The sequence below is a fragment of the Pezoporus wallicus genome, unplaced genomic scaffold, assembly GCF_028554395.1.
Source record: "Pezoporus wallicus isolate ANWC-B61680 ecotype Strahan unplaced genomic scaffold, APGP_CSIRO_Pwel_v1 contig_6787, whole genome shotgun sequence".
Taxonomy (NCBI): Eukaryota; Metazoa; Chordata; class Aves; order Psittaciformes; family Psittacidae; genus Pezoporus; species Pezoporus wallicus.
Genome location: NW_026636951.1, coordinates 2,582,178 through 2,604,508, shown reverse-complemented (window position 1 = coordinate 2,604,508; position 22,331 = coordinate 2,582,178). Strand labels below are relative to the sequence as shown.

Sequence of the window (22,331 nt, the reverse complement as noted above, 5' to 3'; positions counted from 1 at the left end):
AGTGTCAATGTTTTAATTCCCTCTCTTTTTCTAGCAACCAATTACTATAAAACTTGTAGGAACTTATTTTATAGTTTCTGTTCTTTTTAAAATTTGCTTGAAATTAGTTCAACAAATTTGGAACACTGTGAAACAATTTTAACTTACTCTTGAAATGTGTCTTGCATGCATTTGTCTTTTTTACTTATTCGTCAGTGGTGTAATAATACAGATGTTAGCATTTTGCTACCTGCCTTGCTAATTTACTTTAGGATATAAAAAAAGAGTAAGCATAAAAAAAGAAATGCTGTGTATATCCCAGAAGAACTATTATGTGCTAATAACACAGCATCTTACATAGAGCTCAGCAGGGATGAAGAAAAGCCCTCACAACAGAAACGCAAAATCTCATTTTCACAAACAGGAGATGGGGATAAGAATAACCTAATTCCTATCATTTCCTATAAAATCAAATACAGTCTTCACACTGAGCATAGTAATATTGTTTATACCATAAACAATGTTACTGCTCTTCCTAAAAAGCAAAGAAATATGATGCATGATCCCAAGATAATGCCAAAGACAGTGATAATGACAGCAACAGTTAAGTTTACTTGCTGCTAGTAAATTATTCACTTATATGGGCAAGTACACAAGAGTCAGCAAGGAAAATTCCAACTAGACCTCAGGGAAAAAAGTCTGCAATGAGTATTGCCAAAGGCTGAGACAGGTTGTCCAGAGGGGCTGTAGAATTGTCATCCTTGGATATATACAGACTGTATTTGGATAAAGCCCTAAGAAATCTGATTTACTTTAATGTTAGACCTGCTTTGGGAAGGAGCATTGGACCAGATGGTGTCCAAATGTCTCTCTGACCCAATCAGTATATGGTTCTAGCCCAGATACTGTTCTAGTGTATAGGGAATTTAACAGTGGAATTCAAAGATTATATTTGGTCTGTTTTTCATACCTGAATAAATATGCAGTAATTTCAGGTAAGTTGACAGCAGTTTGAGGGAGTTGATCCTCCTCTCTGTTCAGCATGGATGAGGTCACATCTGGAGTGGTGTGTCCAGTTGTGGACTCCTCTGTAGGAGAAAGTCCAGCACAGGGCTGCAGAGAAGATTAAGGGGCTAGAGCATTGTTCATATGAGAAGAGACTGAGAGTGTGGGGACTGCTCAGCTGGAGAAAAGAAGGCTCAGAGGAATCTTAACCAGCATGTAAATTGTTGATGGGAGAGAATGAAGGTGAAGTCAGACTGATCTTAGTAGTGCCCACTGACAGGACAAGGGGTAATGGCTGTGAACTGAAACACATGAAATCCCACCTGATCCAGTAAAGGTGAATGCTGTGGCTTCCCACTAAATATCATCCAGATTGCCTCACAATGCCTATTAAGAAAACTAGTGATTGTTTTGTTTGTTGGTTTGTTTCAATGACTGGTTTCTTGGTTGGGTGGTTTTGTTGTTGGTTTGGGTTTTTTTTCCCATTATTTTCCCAGTCCATATGTGTCCTAGTAATTTTTCCATCTACAAAATACAAGTAACTCTTTGGAGGACTGGAGGGTAGTTGGAGACTTGCCTATGAACAGACTCTGGTGTAGTTCTCTAGGGATGTAAGGTTCTACTCATGTGGATCTACTTGCAGAATTAGAATTACGTATTTCATATGTTACTGAGAACTTGGCTGTATTGATCAATAGTTATCTTCTCTCTGGAATTTACTTGAGAACTGACATAAAACGTTGGTACTTTTAAAAAATGTTGGAGCTGCATTAATGAGTAAAATTAGTGAAATGCCTGGAGTTGAGAAGTTCTTATGTGTTTTGGCTGTTCCTTTAAAAAGAAACATTTTATTCCTATTAAATGTAAATAATTACTCTGTTTCACATTAGGATGATCCAGTAGTTCTTGGGGGATTGCAAGAAACTACTCCTTTTCTTTGATAATGCTTAGGAAGCAGTCTTTAGTTGCTATGTGTTAGGTGAGCTCATGTATGTACAAAAGGACTTAGTTTTTTGAAAAAGTAAGTACTGTGTAAGTAAGGACACAGAGAACTGCTGAGTACAAGTCAGTCTGTAGGAAAGTCAGAAGTTTAAGAAACACGGAGAAGTGGGAGCAGCTGTATTTTCATCACTGAGTCAAGGCAAGGGCCTTCATAATATGAAATGACTGCCTTGTTTGATTCAAACACTATTCCTCTGTACCTTTTAACTGCTGCAAGTAGATCAAAATGATCACATCACTTATACAGTCCTATATTAAAAAACCCCGAACAACACTATTGTATGCTAGGAGTTAACTACCTCTGAAATAATTCATAAGTGTCTATTAACATAGTATACTTCCTCATGATATAAAGTTAGGAGCAAGTATTTTATTTAAGAAAATTTATTACACTATTTTCCTCCGATAATGAATTGAGAGCTTCTGTACAGCTTCTTGTTTGTTCTCTGTGTTGTGTTCTTGAAAGGTGCCAAATGCCTTAACTTTCATCATGTTCAGTGAGAGTGAAGGGCACTCAGCATCTTGTAAATACAGCTTGGTGCCAGCAGGACTAAGCTCTTACACTGTGAAGAGATGAGGCATGAATTTGTCATGTACCCTGTCACTTACCTGGCATGGGACTAGTAGGCCTTAAAAGAAGGACTTCAGTATGTCTTGTGGAAATCTGCACCAGTGGTGTATGTCTGAAGTGTCACAACTGCTGTGCAGTTATTACTGTATGGACTACACAGCATAATAAATGTTGTAACTCTGCGTTTTTAATGTGCTTGAATAGAACATTGTGTTACTGTGTAAACATGAGCTAGCTGATAAATTTGTTTACAGATCTTTTTTTTTCCCCAGTATGGACACTTGATAAACTCTGCTTTGAAATCTCACTTAGCACACAGTTTATTTTTAAAACAAATCTTACCACACACAGTCATTCTGAAACAGCCAGGAGAGCATCAGCAGTTGCTTGTTTTAAATAATAATGCTGTATCATGCTTGGTCTACATTCAAGCGGGGCTGCTCTCATGCTCCTTCTGAAAAACATCAACTTCTGCTAAACTGACAGAATATGACTGTTAATTAAAATATGCCCGAGAGAGATATGTATAGTCTATGCTGTCTAGTTTCTATGTTAGAGTTTAGTGTTCTCTAACCTTTGAGTCAGCAGTGTGTGCTTTATAATATAATAATGCAAACAATGGTTAACAACAGCAGACCAAAACCATCAAAACGCAAGTTTTTGTCGAACTGTATCACATGCGACTTTGAAAGAGCTTTATAAACTTCTGTTCCTGTTGTGGAGAAATAATCTCATCCAAGTGGAATATTCTGTCAGGTAAAATTATGCATGTTCTGTTGAGTTACTCCGTGTCAGGTTTATCATGCATTCACCACTGCACAGTATCTTTGTCAGTTTGTAAGGCACCTGACTCAGCCCTGCAGTTGACCTGATGTAACTGGAGATCTATTGGATCTGGATATGCCAGAAGTAGGAATGGATGCAGGAGCAGGCCTAAATTACTTCTGTTGTTGCAGCACATACCCGAGGATGAAAGGGAGACTGTACTGGAGGGCTAAGGCAAAATGAGTATTTATTTCAAATGCAGAATGGAAAAGCAAAGACCTAACACAGTCACAGGTAATGTGAGGGTATTGCAGCCAATACAGAAAATGCCTCCTTATATTTTTATTATTAAAAGGAGTGTAGAAGAAATTTTCTAGAAATAGTGCAATTGAAAACTATCATTAAGGCAGCTTTAGTTTTATGGATAATTTCCTGGTAATATGGTGCGTTTCTTATAACAGGGGAGCAAGAAGCAGATGCGCTGAACCACGGAGGCAGCATTCACTCGTGCTTCATGACTCTGGCTAGGCGGTCCCGGCTAGAGGGAAGCACATGTGTAACGTGTGTAACTGTTTACAGGATTTGGGCCTAACTTAGTCCAGGGGGTTGGTATTTCCTCTGGAGGGATGGAAATGGGTGTAAGTTTCACCCTTTAGGGGCAGGAGCTGAAGTTGTCTTCAAGAGGTGATGTGTGGTCGGGCGCGGGCTGCGCCGCGGCCGCTCCGCCGCTTTACCTATGACCGGCAGCAGCTCCGCTCCCACTTCTGCCTGCTCCCCCCTCGCACCGAACCCCTCCGCCCGCCCAGGTGCCGCTGAGGGGCTGCCGGTGGCTCCCGCCCCGGAGCGGCGCTGCGGGCCGTGGCGCAGCAGGGCTCGGCCGGGGAGCAGCGCCTGCGCGCCCGTCCCGCCCTGGGACCGGCCGCGGCAGCCTAGCGGGGAGGGCAAGAGGGAGGGCTCGGAGGGGGCGGGAGGCGCACGCCGTTTCTCTTTCTCTTTCGCTGGGCGGCCGCGGGGCGCCAGGTACTGGGGGGGGGGACGGGACGGGACGGGAGGCGCCGCAGGTACGGGGAGCGGGGGACAGGAGCCGGGGGAGAGCTCGGCCGCCGCCCTCTGCTGCCGGCGGGCTCTCGCGGCGCTGGGGCGGGGTGTGGGGGGTGAGGGCCCCGCCCCGCCGGGGCCCTCCGAGGCCTGCGGAGCTCGGAGCCGGTCGGCGGGGCCCGGCGGAGCTGGCCCGTGGTCCCTGCACCTGTCAGTGAGGCTGCTTGTCCCGCCGCCGGCCGGAGCCTGCCGCGGGCAGGGCGCTGCCGGGAGTTCGGCTGCCGGGCACCCCGCTGCTGTTATGTAAATAACAGCCGGGCTGCGTGCCCCTGCCAAGTTCACGGTGACTCGTGTCCTCTGGGGCATCGTCGCTGTGCTGCCGGGTTCACGCACCTCTGTATTTCCATGTGTGTTACAGGTAGGAAGATGACTCGCCTGGCACAGGAACAGGAGATATGAGCCATGGCCCTGTGAGACGTCCAGAATTAAGAGCAAATGCCTGGAGAAGTCCAGTTGCACAGAGCAGCGCCACAGCTCTTGTGAACCGTGGGCATCATCATCTCTCAGACTTGCTCCTCTGGTCCCGAGCACTCTGCCAGCATTTCCTACTCCACGAATGGCTACTCAGAGGAAGCACTTGGTGAAAGATTTCAATCCTCATATCACCTGCTATATCTGTAAAGGCTATCTCATCAAGCCAACTACAGTAACTGAGTGCCTCCATACCTGTAAGTAGTACTTTGCAAAACATTCCCTCCTTCATAAGCGATGATTCCTTGAAGCATTTAATACGCCCTCCATGCCAGTTTTTGTTTCCTTCTGCAGTGTTGCATGAAATACCATGTACTTTCTAATGGGGTTTCCAGATCATCCTTTCCAGATGCTAATCTGCCATCTGGGTCATCTTGAGGGTATGTCAACTCTGCTTAACACCTTGCAGAGTAAAAACACCCCTTTTCTTTCCCCCAAGCTAGTGGTGATTATAGTGGCTCTAGAAGGAAATATGTATCGCTGTGGCCTGGCTGATCCCAAGTAAGATCATTAGGTTGGGTGTGATATTTTGATAATGTAACTAGGCTTTTGAAACTAGAGCTATGTATCTGTTGGCAGTGTGCATGATGGATACACCAGTTCAGTCAGTACTGGCTCACATATCTCTGTAGTGTGTTCATGGCACAATGCATAGAAATACTTGAAAGTTGGCAAAATGTTTATTTAAGGAGTAGATCTCTTTGAATGAAACTGACTTGGGAAAAAATAGGTTGTCTTATGTTCCTCATACTTATAAAACATTGGTGTGTATGACATATTAAACATATGAATACCCTATCACAGTCTTACGCAAGCTAAATTATTTTACTATTTTTTTTTAACATTCATTATTGATAGTTTGCTTGGACCTCTTGAGAATTTGTCATCTTTCCAAATAAAATTTAAATTTTTCTAAAAGAAGAATAAGGGGAGCTATATGTTTTTCTGGTAGCTTTCCCATTTTTAAGCCTTTAATAAATACCAATTGAAAGCCTTGTGTTAGCATTTCCTGTTGGTTCTGTGCAGTGCAGTTCTGTGCAGTGCAGTTCTGTGCAGTGTTGTTCTTGCAGTTGTTACTGTCTTCACTGTTAAATTTTACATTATGGTGTTCTGTCTCTAGTATGTCAAGCACTAGAAAATTAAAACAATTGAAGCCATTGTGCAGCAGGAAAATGACATGGGTGCCATCCTGAAAGCATGGTGGGATGACTTGCACAACTGGGGTGCTGCAATGGATGGCTATAAACTCTTCAGAAGAGATAGGGAAGAAGAGGTGGGGAAGCCTGTGTGTTAGGGAGCATTTTGATTGTCGAGAGCTTAATGATGGTGACAATAGGGTTGAGTGTTTAGGGGTAAGAATCAGGGGGAAGTCCAACAAGGCAGATATCGTGGTGAGAGCCTGTTATAGGTCACCCAACCTGGATGCAGAGGCAGATGAAATAATGCAGTTGGGAGAAGTCTCACAATAGCTGTCTCTTGGTCTCATGAGGGACTTCAACTTTGCAGGTGTCTGTTGGAAATGCAGTACAGCAGAGAGTACACAGTCTAGGAGATTCCTGAAGGGTGTGGAAGATAACTTCCTGAACCAGCTGGTGCGTGAGCCAACTGGGGAAGGCACCCACTGGACCTCTTGTTTGTGAACAGAAAAAAGACTTGTGGGTGATGTAATGGTTGGAGGTCATCTTGGGCATAGCAATCACGATAGAGTTTTTGATTCTTAGAATGGCAAGGTAGCACAACTGCTACCTTTGACTTCCAACAGGCGGACTTTGGTCTGTTTGGGAGCCTGGTTGACAGAGTCCTTTGGGAAGCAGACCTGAAGGGGAAAGGAGTTTGAGAAGGACTTCCTGGACATTCTTCAAGAAGGAAATCTTAAAGACACAGGAGAAGGCTGTCCCCATGTGCCATAAGTCAGACTGGTGGGGAAGAAGACTGGGCTGGCTGAACAGAGAGCTTTGGCTAGAACTCAGGAAAAAAAAGGAGAGTTTATGACCTTTGGAAGAAGGGGCAGGCAAATCAGGACAACAATGAGGATGTTGTGAGGTTATTCAGGTTGAAAATTAGAAGGCCCCAAACCCAACTAGAATTTAATTTGGCTACTTCTGTAAAAGACAAAAAAATGTGTCTATAAATACATTGACAACAAAAGGAGGGCTAAGGACAATCTCCATTCTTTATTTGCTGCAGTGGGAAACATGCAACAGAGGATGAGGAAGAGGCTGAGGTGCTTAATGCCTTCTTTGCCTCAGTCTTTAACAGTAAGTCCAGTTGTTCTCCAGGTAGCTAGCCCCTGAGCTGGAAGACAGGAATGGGGAGCAGAATGAAACCTCCATAATCAAGGGGAAAAGGTAAGTGACCTGCTACACCTTTTAGACACACACATGTCCATGAGGCTGGATCGTATCCACCCAAGGGTACTGAGGGAGCTGGTGGAAGTGCTTACCATGCCATTTCCATTTATTAGCAGTCTTGGCTAACTGGGGAGGTCCCAGTTGACTGAAGTTAGCAAATGTGATGCCTATCTACAAGAACAATTGGAAGGAGGATCTGGAGAGCTGCAGGCCTGCCAGTCTGACCTTGGTGCCAGGGAAGGTTGTGGGGCAGATCATCTTGAGTGCTATCACATGGCACATATAGGACAACCAGGTGATCAGGCCCAGTCAACATGGGTTTATGAAAGGCAGGTCCTGCCCGACCAACCTGATCTCCTTCTGGGACTAGGTGACCTCCTTAGTGGATGAGGGAAAGGCTGTGCATGTTTTCTACCTAGATTTTAGTAAAGTCTTTGGCAACATTTCCCACAGCATTCTCTTGGAGAAAGTGTTTGCTTATGGCTTGGATGGGTGTACTCTTCACTGGGTAAAAAACTAACTGGATGGCCAAGTCCAAAGAATGGTGGACCTACATCCAATTGGTTCCCGGTCTCAAGTGATGTTCCCCAGGGCTCTGTATTGAGACCAGTTCTGCTTAGTATCTTTATCAGTGATCTGGATGAGGGCATCAAGTACATCCTCAGAAAGTTAGCACATGACACCAAGTTGAGCCAAGAGTGTTGTTCTGCTGGAAGGTAAGAAAGTTATACAGAGGGATCTGGAGGGGCTGGATCAATGGTCTGAGGCTAATTCTGTGTGGGCTCAGTGCCAGGTCTGGCCAGGTGCTGGTTGTCAGCCAGCTGAACATGAGCCAGCAGTGTGCCCAGGTGGCCAAGAAGGCCAACAGCATCCTGACCCATATCAGAAATAATATAGCTAAGTATTACTATGTGTTTCATGGTATTATTCTTCTTTTTTTGAGTTACTTGGTAAAAGAATTTAAGTTCTGGAGGGGAGAAGTTAAGCAAAGTGTCTTTATAAGAACTTGAAATAAAACAGGAAGGAGAGAGGTATATTACCTATTATTGAATTATCTTTCCCTTTAAAGAAAACAGAAAAAATCCAGCACTTGCTTTTTTTTTTTTTTTTTTATGGTTATAGTTAATGACCAGTAGTAACTTTTAAAAGGTTGGGGTGAGAGGAAAACAGTAGCATTAGAAATTAGCTCAGGCTTAGTAAAAAGTAGGTTTTGTTATGGTATCTTTCTGTTTAGATAATTTATGTGTGTATTTACTTTTGCTGCCATTATAAAACAGTGTCAGGAGGAGCTTTTTTTTTTTTTTTTGTCAGCAGCATCTGTTTCTTTTGTTCGCTTGTAGATCGTGAGCTCTTCACTGAAACAGCTCTGCTACTGTCTACTCCCCAGATTGGCACACATGAATTTTACAGAGCTGCCTTATAGTTGCACAGGTCTCCTCACAGAAAAGATGCCACATGTTTTGGTCATTAAGTAGACCTCCAGGAAAGGAGGTGAAGTTTCTTTAAAGCAAAGTTAAGTTGCCAAAATACAAAGCTTACAAAGATGGAAAGGAAAATGAAAAACTTAAAGTGGTGATATGGAAGTCTTATGTTTGTAGAGTAAAAGGTGATCTGTATGTGGCAGTATTGAGGAAGATACTCTGATAAATTACTTTACACTTTGGCTTGTAGAAAATATTTAAGCTTTTTTAGTTGGCTGGAGGTTTTCTTTGGTTGGTTGGTTGGGTTTTTTTTATGTACAGGTACGGTCCTTCAATCATATCCAAATAGTTACCACAAAGTGCAATGATTTTAACAGTCCTTTAGTATTTGTCTTGTACTGCTAATTGCGGTAATTCAAAACAGTGTTGCACAGATGATCAAAATCTGCAGATATTAACAGTTTAAGAAGCAGCATGAATTCATTCGATATTGTGAGTACAATGTATTTCTCTTGATGAGAAGAAAAGCCTTGAAGTATTGACCTAGATGTTCTCCAGCAGTTGTACAGGAACTAATATGATCAGTAGTAACTAAACCAGTATTAATTCCCATAATCTGTTTTGCTGAAAAATGTTAAGTAGCAAAGTTCTGCTCTGAGGAATATGTTTCTTTTTAATAAGAGATGTTTCTGTTGGGTTTTTTGGAAATGTTGGACAGACAAGTCCACCATTTATTTACTGGGGAGAATAAGCACAACCTGGGAATCACCATTACAAATTTTCCTGTCTCTGTTGGGAAGGAAATGCTTGTATTACAGCAAAATAATTAATTACTCTGCAAATTCAGCAATTTGTTTCTTGTTTGCTATTTGCAACAGAATGGCTTTGTCTTAAGGCCCACCCAAGACCTTTTTTCCTAGTCTGTTAAACAGCTGTCAAGGATGTTCAAGAACTACTGGTTAAAGCAGGCTAGACGTGAGCTAAAGGGTATGTCCCATCCTGTCTCCTGAGTCACTCCATTGTTTAGTGCAGTGTGGCTTACTTGGAAAATAAACTTTCCTCAGGAATGTTCTTTAGTGTCCTAAAAAATATCAGACTGTTTACACAGTCTTAGAAGTGTTGGTTGGAAGGGACATCTGGTGGTTGTCTAGGCCAGCTTCATGCATGAGTCAGGTTAGTTGCCAACACTACACAACACTGTGCCAGGTAAAGCCATGGCTCTGTATAGCTGAGTTGTCAGTTTCCAAGTGTGGAGACCTTGCAGCCTCTCTCAGCAGCCATTTCCAGTGCTACACTATTTACACAGTGGAGAAGTTCTGAATGTCCTACCAAACAACTTGTCACCATTGCTCCTTGTGGTACTATTTGCCACTACCAAGGAAAGCTGGGCTCTGTCACTCCTGTGACTGCTGTTCAAGTGGTATAGGTTGTGGTTAGTTTACCTACTAGCCTCAACCATGGTTTGCTTTTGGTAAATTGATCTTGCCTATTCCTGATTACGTTTTTGTCTCTCGTGATTGGAAATTGATTCCAAGGGACATCATGTGATCGGTCATCTTTTCAGGGAGCTAGGGGAGACTGTTTAGCTATAGTTACCTGGTCATCCTTCCCATCTTTCTTAAAGGTGTGCATAACACACTACCCCTTTCCAGTCATCAGACACCTCCCATGATCACCATAATTATCATGATAAACTTTCAGCTTAGTGAATCCTACCTGGCTTATAGTATGAATACATCCACCTTCGTATATAATCTATTCCTAAGTTTTTCCCGTCATTCATTACCAGACCCATGTTTTGTCGGAACTTCCTGTCACTGAAAGGCAAGCTGCCGTCTGCAGCTGTATTCATCACCAGTTTTTCCCTGTTTATGAACAGCAGATCAAGTGTTGCATTACTCCTAGTTAGTTTCTCTAGTATTTGCTTAAGAAATCATCAAATGATGCAGTCTAGGAACTTTGAGAAATGTCATTCCATGCAGGAAAATGACCGGAGCTGTAATCTTCAATATCAAACCAATAATCAAACCAGCATAGAATTTTTTCATTTTTTTGCTAAAAAAACTTATGCTCTCACCAAAAGTTCTCAAAAGAGCTATACTGCAGCAAAACTTCCCACCCTCAGACAGGCAAACTGATCTGCTTTCATACTCCTCCACCTTCAGAAGCTTCAGTCAATGGCATGTCACCGATCTTAAAGGTTAGCAGATATGTCTCATTCTGAAATTGAAGATTTCAACCCAGAAAGTGTTTTTTGACCACCATGTAGTGAAATTATCTCTCCTTTTTAACAGAAGGGAATCCAGTCTGACTTTCTCTGGTAACTGTAATTAACAGAGGAGTGAGTAGTCTCACATGTATATTTTCTGAAAAGGGTGGTTAAGTATATTAAGAGTTTTCTGTCCTGTTTTGATGCAGACTCTTTCCCTAAAAGAAAGTGCTTTTAAGCAGGTTTAAAGTAGCTAATTAAATACTTCATTAAACATAGCAAATACGTGTGCCATCACTGAGACGAATTTGATGTTCCAGTACCTGTGCGTATCCTGTGCCCCTCCTTTGCTCACTGGATTAAAGAGTGACTTTGAGAGACGGGATCCTTGAAAGAACTCAAAGGATGAATTCTAACAAAGAATTTGTGCCACAGTTAACTAATTAAACTTTCTCATGTAAAATATTTCGTTTTAAAAATCCAATACTAATTTTTATGAATGGAATATAATATGAAGTTTTTCTCGTTGAGCAATATGTGTGCAGGTAGACATAAGATAGGTATTTTTTTTGTTTGCACAAGATGACAAGTAGCACAGCTGATTAAAAAGGTCTAAAAGATTGTGTGAGCCAGGTATCTATGTACTGGCAAAAGCAGTATTGTGAACTATGCTATGGTTGCCAGCCAGTTAGCATGTCATGCAAGTACTCTTATCAGCTGTAGTAAAGGACCTTTTATGTGAGTTTAACTTTTATTGTGACTCATCTAAAGTGTCATAGTACAACCATGAAATCCAGGTCCTTATTTCACTGGCATGTGTAGCACATACCTCAAAATTCTGCAAAGTGTGCACATTTTGGTTCTTTTGTCTATTTGCTACCACAATATGACCTACTGTAAAGTAAGTGAAACCATGTCATTTTGTTAACCTGCACCAGAAGTGTTAAAGAGTTTTTGTTAGTGTTTCTGTTTGTTTGTTTGGGTTTTGTTTGGTTTATTTTGTTGTTTGTTTGGGGTTTGGATTGTTTTGTTGTTGTTGTTGGGGGCTTTTTCCCCCATAGGTGGTGAATTAAATGTATCTGTAGTTAAATTGTATTTAAAGACTCCCTTTTTCCCTACCCTTTTCACCCAATACTTGGACCTCATCCCATTCTCTGAAACTTCAGTCGTAAGGCTTTGAAAAATGTTCAGTGTTTTATATTGAGAATGACAGAGGATGATTATACCTATCATATCTGAAAATACTGATTGATGATCATACTCCTACTAGGAGTATTATGTATCAGTTCATTATTCTTGAGTGCTAGAATTTATGTGTATTTTTTACTTTCACATTGCTATCGGTAAATCACATTTAGTTTTGACAGGCAAATCCTCATAGCGCCATAGCTTTACATGAGAAAAAGCAAAAGTTGTTTTAGATTGCTGCAGTACTGATTTAACAGTTTCAAGGGTTTTTTTCACTGTATAAGATGATCTCATCTTTTGAGCTGGCTGCACGAAGACTTGTTACCTATCTGTAAATTTGCTGGGTAGGGAATATATCCATGTAGGACTGGCTGAGGATCCTAGCTTCCTTACAATGTTTTGTCTGTATATATTCTACTTAAAGACCTCTCTTAACTAGAGATTAAGCTTTTCATTAATTATTAGTCACTTTCTTGAACCATGCATGGCTTCCAAGGGTGCCATCTTCTCTCAAGAAAAGTTATAAGGAGAGCATGTAAATGTATTCAGACTGAAGAATTCAGTTTATTTCCATAGATTGGTTTATATTAGAAATATTAATTAGAAATGTTAGAAATGTTAGTTAGAAATATTTCTTCAAGTAACATTACCGTGGATTTTAGCAGGCTTTATGTTTGGCAGCATTTAGTATTTGGGAGGTTTTGGGGAGTCAGTCCTCTGACTTCAAATAAGTGTGTCAGTTATCTGTCCTGTGGCACAGAGTTCTTCTGAATAGTAACAAATTTCATACAGTAAATTAAAGCCATAGTTCAGGTAGATCCTATTTGTCTTTACTTTGAAAAACAAAAAGCCTAGCAAAGCCAAATTTAAAATACCTTACCATTCAGCTCAGTCCTTTTCAAAGCCGTCAGATCAGTGTCATCTCATTGTCACAGTCTACGAGAACTTCTCTTATGTGTATGGAACAGAGATCCCAAGAGCAAGTAACGGGAATTAAATTCTCTTCAAAGAATTTTAGGCATAGCTTCCTTAAAACACAGGGAGGTCCTTTTGGAAGGGGGCTAGTATTGATTGCTTACAGAAAGAAACCTCTCTGGTAATCCTTTTGAAAAAATTTTGTGTGAATCATCTCAGAGTCTCCATTGCTAAAAATTTCCCAACTAAGATCAGTAGTTAGGCCTATCAGTTCCCAAATTAATATTGACCAATGCCAATTGCATTTATGCCATTTTTCCATTTCTTTTATTTTTATAATTCTATTAAAATTGGTGTCAGATTAGAAAGACTGACCTAATAAAGATGCTGCTGTTTATACCAGACAAGATGTTTACAACAGAAAAAAAAATTAAAGACCAACCCCTTCCTTTATTATAGGAGTTAGCAGAAGAGGGACTTTATCTGCCTTGCAGCTCTCCATTGAAAAAGAGTTATCCCTAAGCACAGTTTCTATGAAGTCAAGTCAGAAAAGGTGTAGAGTATACCAAATCCTTTTGTTACTAACCTCAGTGACTTTCAGATGAATTTCCATGTGGCCATTATTCACAACTGTATTAGACTTCACAATTTCATCATCATACTAGCTTCCCAGACCTTTTCCCTTATGGTCTTTAAACTGAGATTCTCCAACTAATGGTATTTCTGAGATAGCAGATGATTCTTAACCTTGTGGTTCTCGTCAGTATTGTAATCACCCATCACTAATCTGCACTCTTTCTCCTGACAGAAGTAGTGTATCGTCTCCCCCTTCAGCACTATATAGATACCAGGATTATGAGATATCAAATGCTACAGTTGAAGAGCTCAAGTGTCAGTAGCATATTTTACAGATTCCTTGAGAAGCTTGAGCAGAATATAGTTATTTACATTCTCACTGAAGTCATCCAGGAAGTGCTTATTCTAGGACTCTCAGACTTTTGCTGTATCTGACGTCGGATTGAATAGGTTAATCCTATTTAGTTCTTTGGTTTACTTCACGCAGATCTAGTATCTTTACATTTAATTGCTTTAATTTTCTCTACTTCAATACTGTAGAAGAATCATGCCTTAAAAATGTCCTGGGCTTGTTGTTTTGTCTTTGTTTTTTGCTTTTTCTTTTAATAAGTAGAAAGAAGACATCTCTGTTAATGAATGGGAAAGGTACAATTTTTAACTACTCCCATTTTCAACAATGTTAACTATTCCCATTCATAGCAGTATTTAAAGAGCCTGGGTTTGGTCACATTGTCTGCTATTTTGATCTCTCTGTCATGTTTAGAGTAAGACCTTTTACTCACTTTGGCTCACTTTTCACTTCTCAAGAAAAGCAAGATAAATTAATGACATGATACTGTGATGGCCTATTTTGAAAAGAAAAGTTCACTTCATCATAGCTTTCTGATGAGCCCTGTATCTTAATTTCATATTAATTGGTGTTATTGCCTGTTGGGTTTTGTTGAATTCAGTGATATGGCATGCTCTTGATTTAGATGGAGGCTTGTTTTTGGTTTGTTTTTTTTTTGGACAATCTTCAGGACTACTGGTAGTATCAAAAAAGGAAAGGTGCCATAATTAGAGTTTGAAGATAAGCAAGGGCACTTTTGGAGAATATTACAATATGTTGTTTGACCAGTTAATCAAATTCTGTCTGAGCACTTGAACGGTGTTGGTGACTCTTTGCAAGTAACTCAGGTCTGGACACCTGTAGAGTTTCTATTTGTTCCTTAGTACATGTTTTTACATATCATTATGTCTTATAAAAATACCTGTTCAAAAAGTGTAACTTTGGGGAAGTGATGCTGCTTCTTCATCTATGACTCTGAGACACACTTGTGAGACTTCCTAGCCAAGCATGCACCCATCTAAATACAGGTGAGAGGGCTTTTTCATAGAATCATAGAATAGTTAGGGTTGGAAAGGACCTTAAGGTCATTCAAGTTCCAATCCCCCTGCCATGGGCAGGGACACCTCACACTAAACCATGTCACCCAAGGCTCCGTCCAGCCTGGCCTTGAACACCGCCACGGATGGAGCATTCACAAGTTCCTTGAGCAACCCATTCCAGTGCCTCACCACCCTCACAGTAAAGAACTTCCTTATATCCAATCTAAACTCCCCCTGTTTAAGTTTTAACCTGTTACCTCTTGTCCTATCACTACAGTCCCTAATGAAGAGTCTCTCCCCAGCACCCCTATAGGCCCCCTTCAGATACTGGAAGGCTGCTATGAGGTCTCCACGCAGCCTTCTCTTCTCCAGGCTGAACAGCCCCAACTTTCTCAGCCTGTCTTCATATGGGAGGTGCTCCAGTCCCCTGATCATCCTCGTGGCCCTTCTCTGGACTTGTTCCAACAGTTCCACGTCATTTTTATGTTGAGGACCCCAGAACTGTACACAATACTCCAAGTGAGGTCTCATGAGAGCAGAGTAGAGGGGCAGGATCACCTCCTTTGTTCGACCTGCTGATCATGCTCCTTTTGATGCAGCCCAGGATATGGTAGGCTTTATCACTGCATGTGTGTGGCTAGTGTTTGATTACTCACAGAACTGAACTATGCCTTCAGTTGCTCCCTGTGCTTCTTTGTATTTCAAGTAGGTGAAAGAAGGAAAGATAGTTCAAATACTTATGGGAGCTGGAATGGCTGAGGAGCTACTGATCAGCTAAATAATTCCACCTTGTGATGTTTGCCCCTGGGTTAAACGTGCAAATGCTACATCTTCAGGAAAACTGTGATCTGAGAATCTTCATATATTTTCAATTTCAAGGATAACTTAAATTATTTTCAGTTATAGAGGAAATTCATGATCATATTAGTGAGGAGAGATTATAGAAATCTTTACTACATTTATTTTTTTTTAAGTTATTTGGACTTGTGCTTTAATTTAAGCATGTTCTGAAGTGCTTCTTTGGCCTGGCACGAGGGCTTCTCTATGGGTGATGAAGTTCTTTATGTTCTGTAAGTGTAGTAGGAAAATGTTCAGTTTTAGTATTAGTTATAGAAAGTATATGGAAAAAGGAAGAAACCATGTAGATACGGAACATCACATTTGCTTCTTACCCTGTGGAAGTGTTAGGGAATGCATGTGCAAAAATCAATTAAGTCTAGTATTTTAACAAATTATAAAAGATCTGTGATATGAGTTCTGTAATTACAGGTTCTTGCGTTTGTGTGACAGTGCTAAATACCTCACAACTTTAGGTCAAGAAAAAAATGAGGGTTAAATGGCACTCTCACAGCATCACCATCCTCGGCTGTTCTGGAGGGCCCTATGTGCAGAGGACTGCAATGCGCCCACTTACTGGGATTGTTTGGCAGGACTCAGGAGCTTCCTGAGCTTGTTTTACCAGATCATCGGAAATCTGCCCTGCATCTAGCTCTACTAGAGCCATTTAGGTTGGGGAAGGTGCCAAGAGCCAGCCAGAGAGCTCTGAAATCTGTCTGTCTAACTTAAAGGGAAAAGTTCATGTAATTTCAGCCAAACCTATGAAGTTAACATCCTTAAGTTCATGTTTTAAAGGAGTTGGAAAAAAAATCTGCACAGAGGTTTAATGTATGTGTATTATCAGTGTCAGCTGAGTTGCACTAACGCTTCTGAGAAAAGATAAATGCAGGCTTTGCTTGTTAGGTGACATTTGTTAAAGGAATGTCAAGATTCCGTAAAGATTTTCATATAATTAGGATTTACCAGCATGTTTAGAGGTACTCTTAGTTCATTAGGTAATTGATGAAAGAAATTACAGTGTTTCAGCAGAAAGCATATTGTAATTGCAGCAGTCCATTTATTTTTTCAGTCTATTTACTGATGAATTTGCAGTTCTCAGTTTAGGTGAAGTAATAATAAACAGAGGATGGAGTTTATCTCCATGCAGAATGTTGTAATGCAGTAATAATAGCAGGCATATTTGTTGTCCTGGGCTTGGCTTCTATTTTCTTATTAATGGCATTAAAGTCATCAGTCTGCAGTTAATCATTTAGAAACAACAGAAGTGTAGCACCTTGTTTGGTTTAATTTCAGTTTATCGGATTTTAAATTCACACTGTTGTTGTTTTGGGTTTGTTTATACCTGCCATGGTTATGATCCTGATTTTTCATTGCAAGATTCAATTATTAAATGTTCCCTGTAAGTTCTGTCAGAGCTTTTGAAGGCGCTGTGTCAAAAGGGAAACATAGCTGCTTTGAACCTGTGTACAATTTCCGTGAACCTTTATCTTACAGTGAGTATTTACAACAGTATTTTTAGCTGCCAGCAACACTGCTGGAAAGAAAACAATGTGCCTAAGTCATTCTCAAATCATCTGAAGTGATGGTTGGCTTTGCTGGGCTAGAGCAACCCAGCATGCACTTTCTCAGAACCTGCTCTTTAGATGTGCTGTATGGTATGGGGTTTGCATTTTATGGTGCTGGGAGAATTTTAAGTAGTAAAAATCTTGCATACTTTGAAGCAGCACTTGTTTAACCTGTGCTGCTGAACTCGGTGTGTTGGCAGAGCAGAACTAGCTACAACTTTGAGGAAGCAGTGGATAGAATGCATTCCTTATTTGCTTTAAAATAATACTCTGATGCATGAAGTAGTTAGCTGGTATCATTAGGTCATGCTCAAGCGATGTTATTCAGATCTTACACTAAGTTGGTTTTGCCTTTTTTTCTCTTCTGTTCCTCAGTTTGTAAGACTTGCATCGTTCAACACTTTGAAGACAGCAATGACTGCCCCAGGTGTGGCAACCAAGTGCATGAGACTAATCCACTAGAAATGTTAAGGTAAGATGACATTGCACAGCCTTTGCTGAAATGGAAGAACAAAAAATAAAAAATAATATTTTTATCCTGAAAGGAAATAAATTTTTTTTTGCTTCTTTGTATAATACATACATCAACTGTTTTTGGCCATAGATACTACCAATTTCTTATCTCCTGGTAAAAGGTAAATTAACTTTTCAGATATAATAAAAGGAGGAAAGATAATGGAGTAATGCAGAAAGACTGGGTGTATTGTGCAAGTTTAATTTTATTATTTAATTATTTAATGCCTCAAACTAATAAACCAGATGCCTTTTATTCTTTACATGAAATTAAGTTCTAGAATTTCTTTTTTCAAACAATTTAGGGCATTCCAAACTGTGCAGCTTTTTTTTAATTCATAGAGCAATATAGAAAATGAATCATGCAAATAACTGAATACTTTCCAGTGTGTAGACCTACCAATCTGAATTGAAATCTGCTGTCAGATTCATGAAAAGACACTCATGAAAGAAAATTCTGACACCAAAAGTACCTTTTCTTGAGAGTTTGCATTTTTTATGTCACAATAACACATTGCTTTTTTAAACAATTATTTTTCTTGAAATTCTAGATTCTCTTTTCACCATGTTATATTGAAACAAACTGTACTTTTTTATATTGAAACAAACTTTGCCATGTTATATTGAAACTGTACTTGCTACAAGTATAGTACAGAGAAACTGAGAAATGTCATCATAAGTGGAAGAACTAGATATTTTCCTACAATGATGAAGCCTCTCCCTGCCCTCACTCCCAACAGTCCCTCCCCCTCCCCCGATTTTATTAGTTTGTAATACTGTTGGGAACTTAGGAAGAAATATCCTTACATCAGTGTTGCAATAAATATTTACATATTGTGTTTGTTACAATTTATCATATCTTGCTTTTTGACTGATACATGTGTGCATGGCAATTCCCATACTTCAGTTATGTACCGAGAGGGTAGGTGAGAGAGATTAAACACAACAGCTTTAAAGGGTGTTATTAGCTTAAGTCTTTACCATCTGAATGTTTTTTAGAAGGGTAGGGCTAAAAGGGTTTATGTAGATGTTTACCTTAAGTACTATTCTGATCTGTCAGTGTCTGAGCTGCTGGGTCAGTTGTAATAGAAGATTCTATGTAGAGTGCATAAGGCTGAAAATAAAAGCATTTTAGAAATATTTCTTTTATTCTGATAGGACCATTTCATAGGATCTAAAAAAATGCATTTTCTGAAGCCTCTAGTAGATGTTTACTAAATTAATACTATGCTCTAAGCAGGAAATGATGGAAGGGTGAGAAAAGTTGAGACCACAAGCCAGAAATGTGGGAAGAGCTATTTTCTCTGCAATTATTTCCTGAAACTCCTTTTAGAGTCACCGTGTTTATTTGCCAACAAACTGCATATAGCAAGGAGTTTGGTTGTATTTTATGAAACAGTTTTCAACATTTGCTAAACTAATAATCAGAAAAGCACATGAACAGTGTAATGGAATTATCTTTTTTGGATGTTGCCTGCCTAACTTAATACGTCTTACACTCTGACTGTAGAGGCCAGCCCCATCATTGCTCAAGAATGCAGTCATTTTCTGAGAAATGGTGTTGAACACTCTAGATAGTATTTTTAACTGAAATCTTTCAGATAAACTATATAAACCACTTTATAAACTCAGTTCTGAATAACTTCATAACTATGTGAGGTTTTTAGATGTATCTTTCCATTGGCAGCAATTAGGAATGTTGAAACAATAAGCCAAAGTCTGAAATCCGACATTGAGCTCCAAAATAAAAATCTAGGAAGAGTGCTAAATTGTAGAATTCCCCTTCCTGATTTAGCAGAATTCTGAATCGTTAGTATTCACTAGGGTCTGCAGTGGTCTGTCATGAATGCAGGCTGTTTTTTTTTCTTGGTAGCATGCTTCTTGGAAAGCAAGTTTTCTTGAGTGATAGTCTTCATTTGCCTCACTTCAGATAATTAACATTTATCAGGGAATGGCTTTGATCTTATAACTCAGTATTATAGAAGGGGTGAATAAGAGAAGTTTGGAGGTTGGAAGATGTGAGCATGCAAAGAAGCATGTCTAAAATGTTAATGGTCCTGTTTCGGCATTAACAGGAAGTATCATACTAAATGACTGAGACTGTGTTTGGAGTTATGTCAAGTAGTTTCATTTTGGAGTGGATTTGATGCAAGTCACAGAAATACGAATCTTTTGTTTAGAGTCCTGATAGGAGTGGATAATAGGAACACTGTAAGATGCATCTAAAATTAAGAGTCATTTTATAATTTCCTATTATTTTCCCCTATCCTTTGAGTTTTCCTGTACTTAAAAATCAGATAAGTGGGGTTTTTTCCTAAGTTTTTAAAGTATTGATTAGTAGTATTGTTGCATAAGGATAAATAGCTCTTTTTGTTTAGTTTTGAAAGAAAATGAAGTTATTGACTATAGCACATCAAGCCAGTTCTTGCTGCTAGCATTGTTGATTTGTTAAGTATAGTGGTTTTCTTGCTATGATAGCATTACTAGAGACTTTTGGTTTGGGGCATTGAAGACAAATTAGAAAGTGCTAAAAGGGAATTTTAAAAATAAATGTAGAAAACCCAGCATGTATTATGCCATCTTGAGGAATAGTTAGTGGGATTTTTAATTAAATTAGTGTTGTTCTCTTCTTATTTCTTTTCTCTTAATGAGTAAGTTATGAAGAGTAGAGCTTTCTTACAGTGTGAATTAATCCCATTTCCAAGACAGGTTCCCAGTGCTCTACTGCAGGAACTTCATAGAAAGCAGTACCCTCTAGTTGCATTAGATGCTGGAGAGGGACTCTTCACTAGGGACTGTAGTGATAGGACAAGGGGTAATGGGTTAAAACTTAAACGGGGGAAGTTTAGATTGGATATAAGGAAGAAGTTCTTTACTGTAAGGGTGGTGAGGCACTGGAAGCTGTGAATGCTCCATCCCTGGTGGTGTTCAAGGCCAGGTTGGACAGAGCCTTGGGTGAGATGGTTTAGTGTGAGGTGTCCCTGCCTATGGCAAGGGGGTGGAACTAAATGATCTTAAGGTTCTTTCCAACCCTAACTATTCTATGATTCTATGATATTGATTAGAGGTGCTAGAAGAGGTAACATACCGTTTGGAAAGCTAGACCTATATTGTTCTCTATCAGAAACTGAGTGCACAGACATCCCATGGTTTTGGTACCCTTCTTACCTGTGAGAAATTACTCTCTATGCTTCTTTGTTTTAGGGGAGGCCTGTTTCACTTGCCAAAGATTTTTTTTTTTTTTTAATTTTTATTTTTGGGGGTACTTTTAAGAAGAAGCAATTAGAAATGCATTGTGTTTGTAGCTTAAACATTAATATTCTTATGGTATGACTGTCTTCATGAACTAACAGATAACACAGGAAACTACTCTCAGAACAAGGTAACTGGGTAATAGGTCTGGTTGTAAACTTTCAATTACAAAAGCAAATTCTGTAAAGAAGGAGAACCTGTACTGCTTGTATATTTGGTATAAGAAGAGAACTCTTGTCTACTAAAATGGCTTTTAGGCATTCCTCAACAATAAAATCATTCAGTCTTCCTATTTTGCCACTACCAGTGAACAAAAGCTAGAGAACAGTCATATGTTTTTTAACAGGCAAATAGTGTATTATTAATAACATGTACACATACATATCTGTATATGTGCAAGCGTGTGCATAGATATCTCATTGCTGAGATTAAAAATTAAGGGAATCAAAAATATAACAAAGTCAATTATTGTATTGTAGCTTCTGACTGTGTATCAAAATAACTTAATTTCTCTGGCCATATTGCTTAGTACTTGGTTTTGTCCTGGTTTTTTGTTTAGGCTATGGACAGTGGGAGTTACTGTTCACAAGAGAAGATGAAGAGGGCAGAGGAGAGAAATGAAAAAGAGTAAGACAGAGGAAACCAGATAATAAGTGACACAAGGAAAGGAAGTGGAACTAGAAAGCGGATGATAAATTAAAAGGATAGGAGAGTAGGTAAAATTCAGAGAAAAAGGAAGCAAAATATTTTAGCCTCAGCAACAAAGGAAAATGCACCATGTCCTCTGGAAGGGACTGTAATAGCTGTTTCTGGCACTAATATCAGGGTAACAGACGACATGCCTGTGCTGCGTACTGTCATCTGGTAGACAAGTTCATGGCAGATTTAAATAGTTTAAATGAATTATGTTGGGCACTGAGAGCTGTCTAGCCAGAGCAGCATGGATGCTCTGTGGTCTTCTTTCTCCTGCCAAGACTGGTTTGTCTGTGTTGTAATGAGTAGTCAATAGTCTGTTCAGTTTTTCATAACAGCCTTATTACCAAAGCACTTGAACACTTAATATGATCTTGGAGTTTACAGTTTTCATGCTTATTACTCATGATCTGGACCTTAAAATTACATACTTTTTTTCAAGTTTGTTCCTTTTAGTAACACAATTGTTTGCATGTAACAAAAATTAAAATAATGAAAACTTTAGAGTATAATGTTTTTTGGGGGGGTTGGTTTTTTTTTTGTCTTTATACA

General features: G+C 39.6%; 1 protein-coding gene across 3 annotated transcripts in view; it reads left to right on the top strand.

Moving 5' to 3' along the window:
- The first annotated feature begins 4,361 nt into the window (after positions 1 to 4,361).
- PCGF5 (polycomb group ring finger 5) overlaps positions 4,362 to 22,331 on the top strand; it is a 30,304-nt gene continuing 12,334 nt past the window's right edge. The window contains exons 1-3 of one of the 3 annotated variants that reach the window (XM_057402372.1): positions 4,362 to 4,383; positions 4,779 to 5,088; positions 17,697 to 17,793. In XM_057402372.1, the coding sequence (XP_057258355.1) occupies positions 4,977 to 5,088; positions 17,697 to 17,793 (209 nt within the window). In that variant the 5' untranslated portion in view covers positions 4,362 to 4,383; positions 4,779 to 4,976. The other 2 variants (XM_057402373.1, XM_057402374.1) reach the window with 2 other exon arrangements.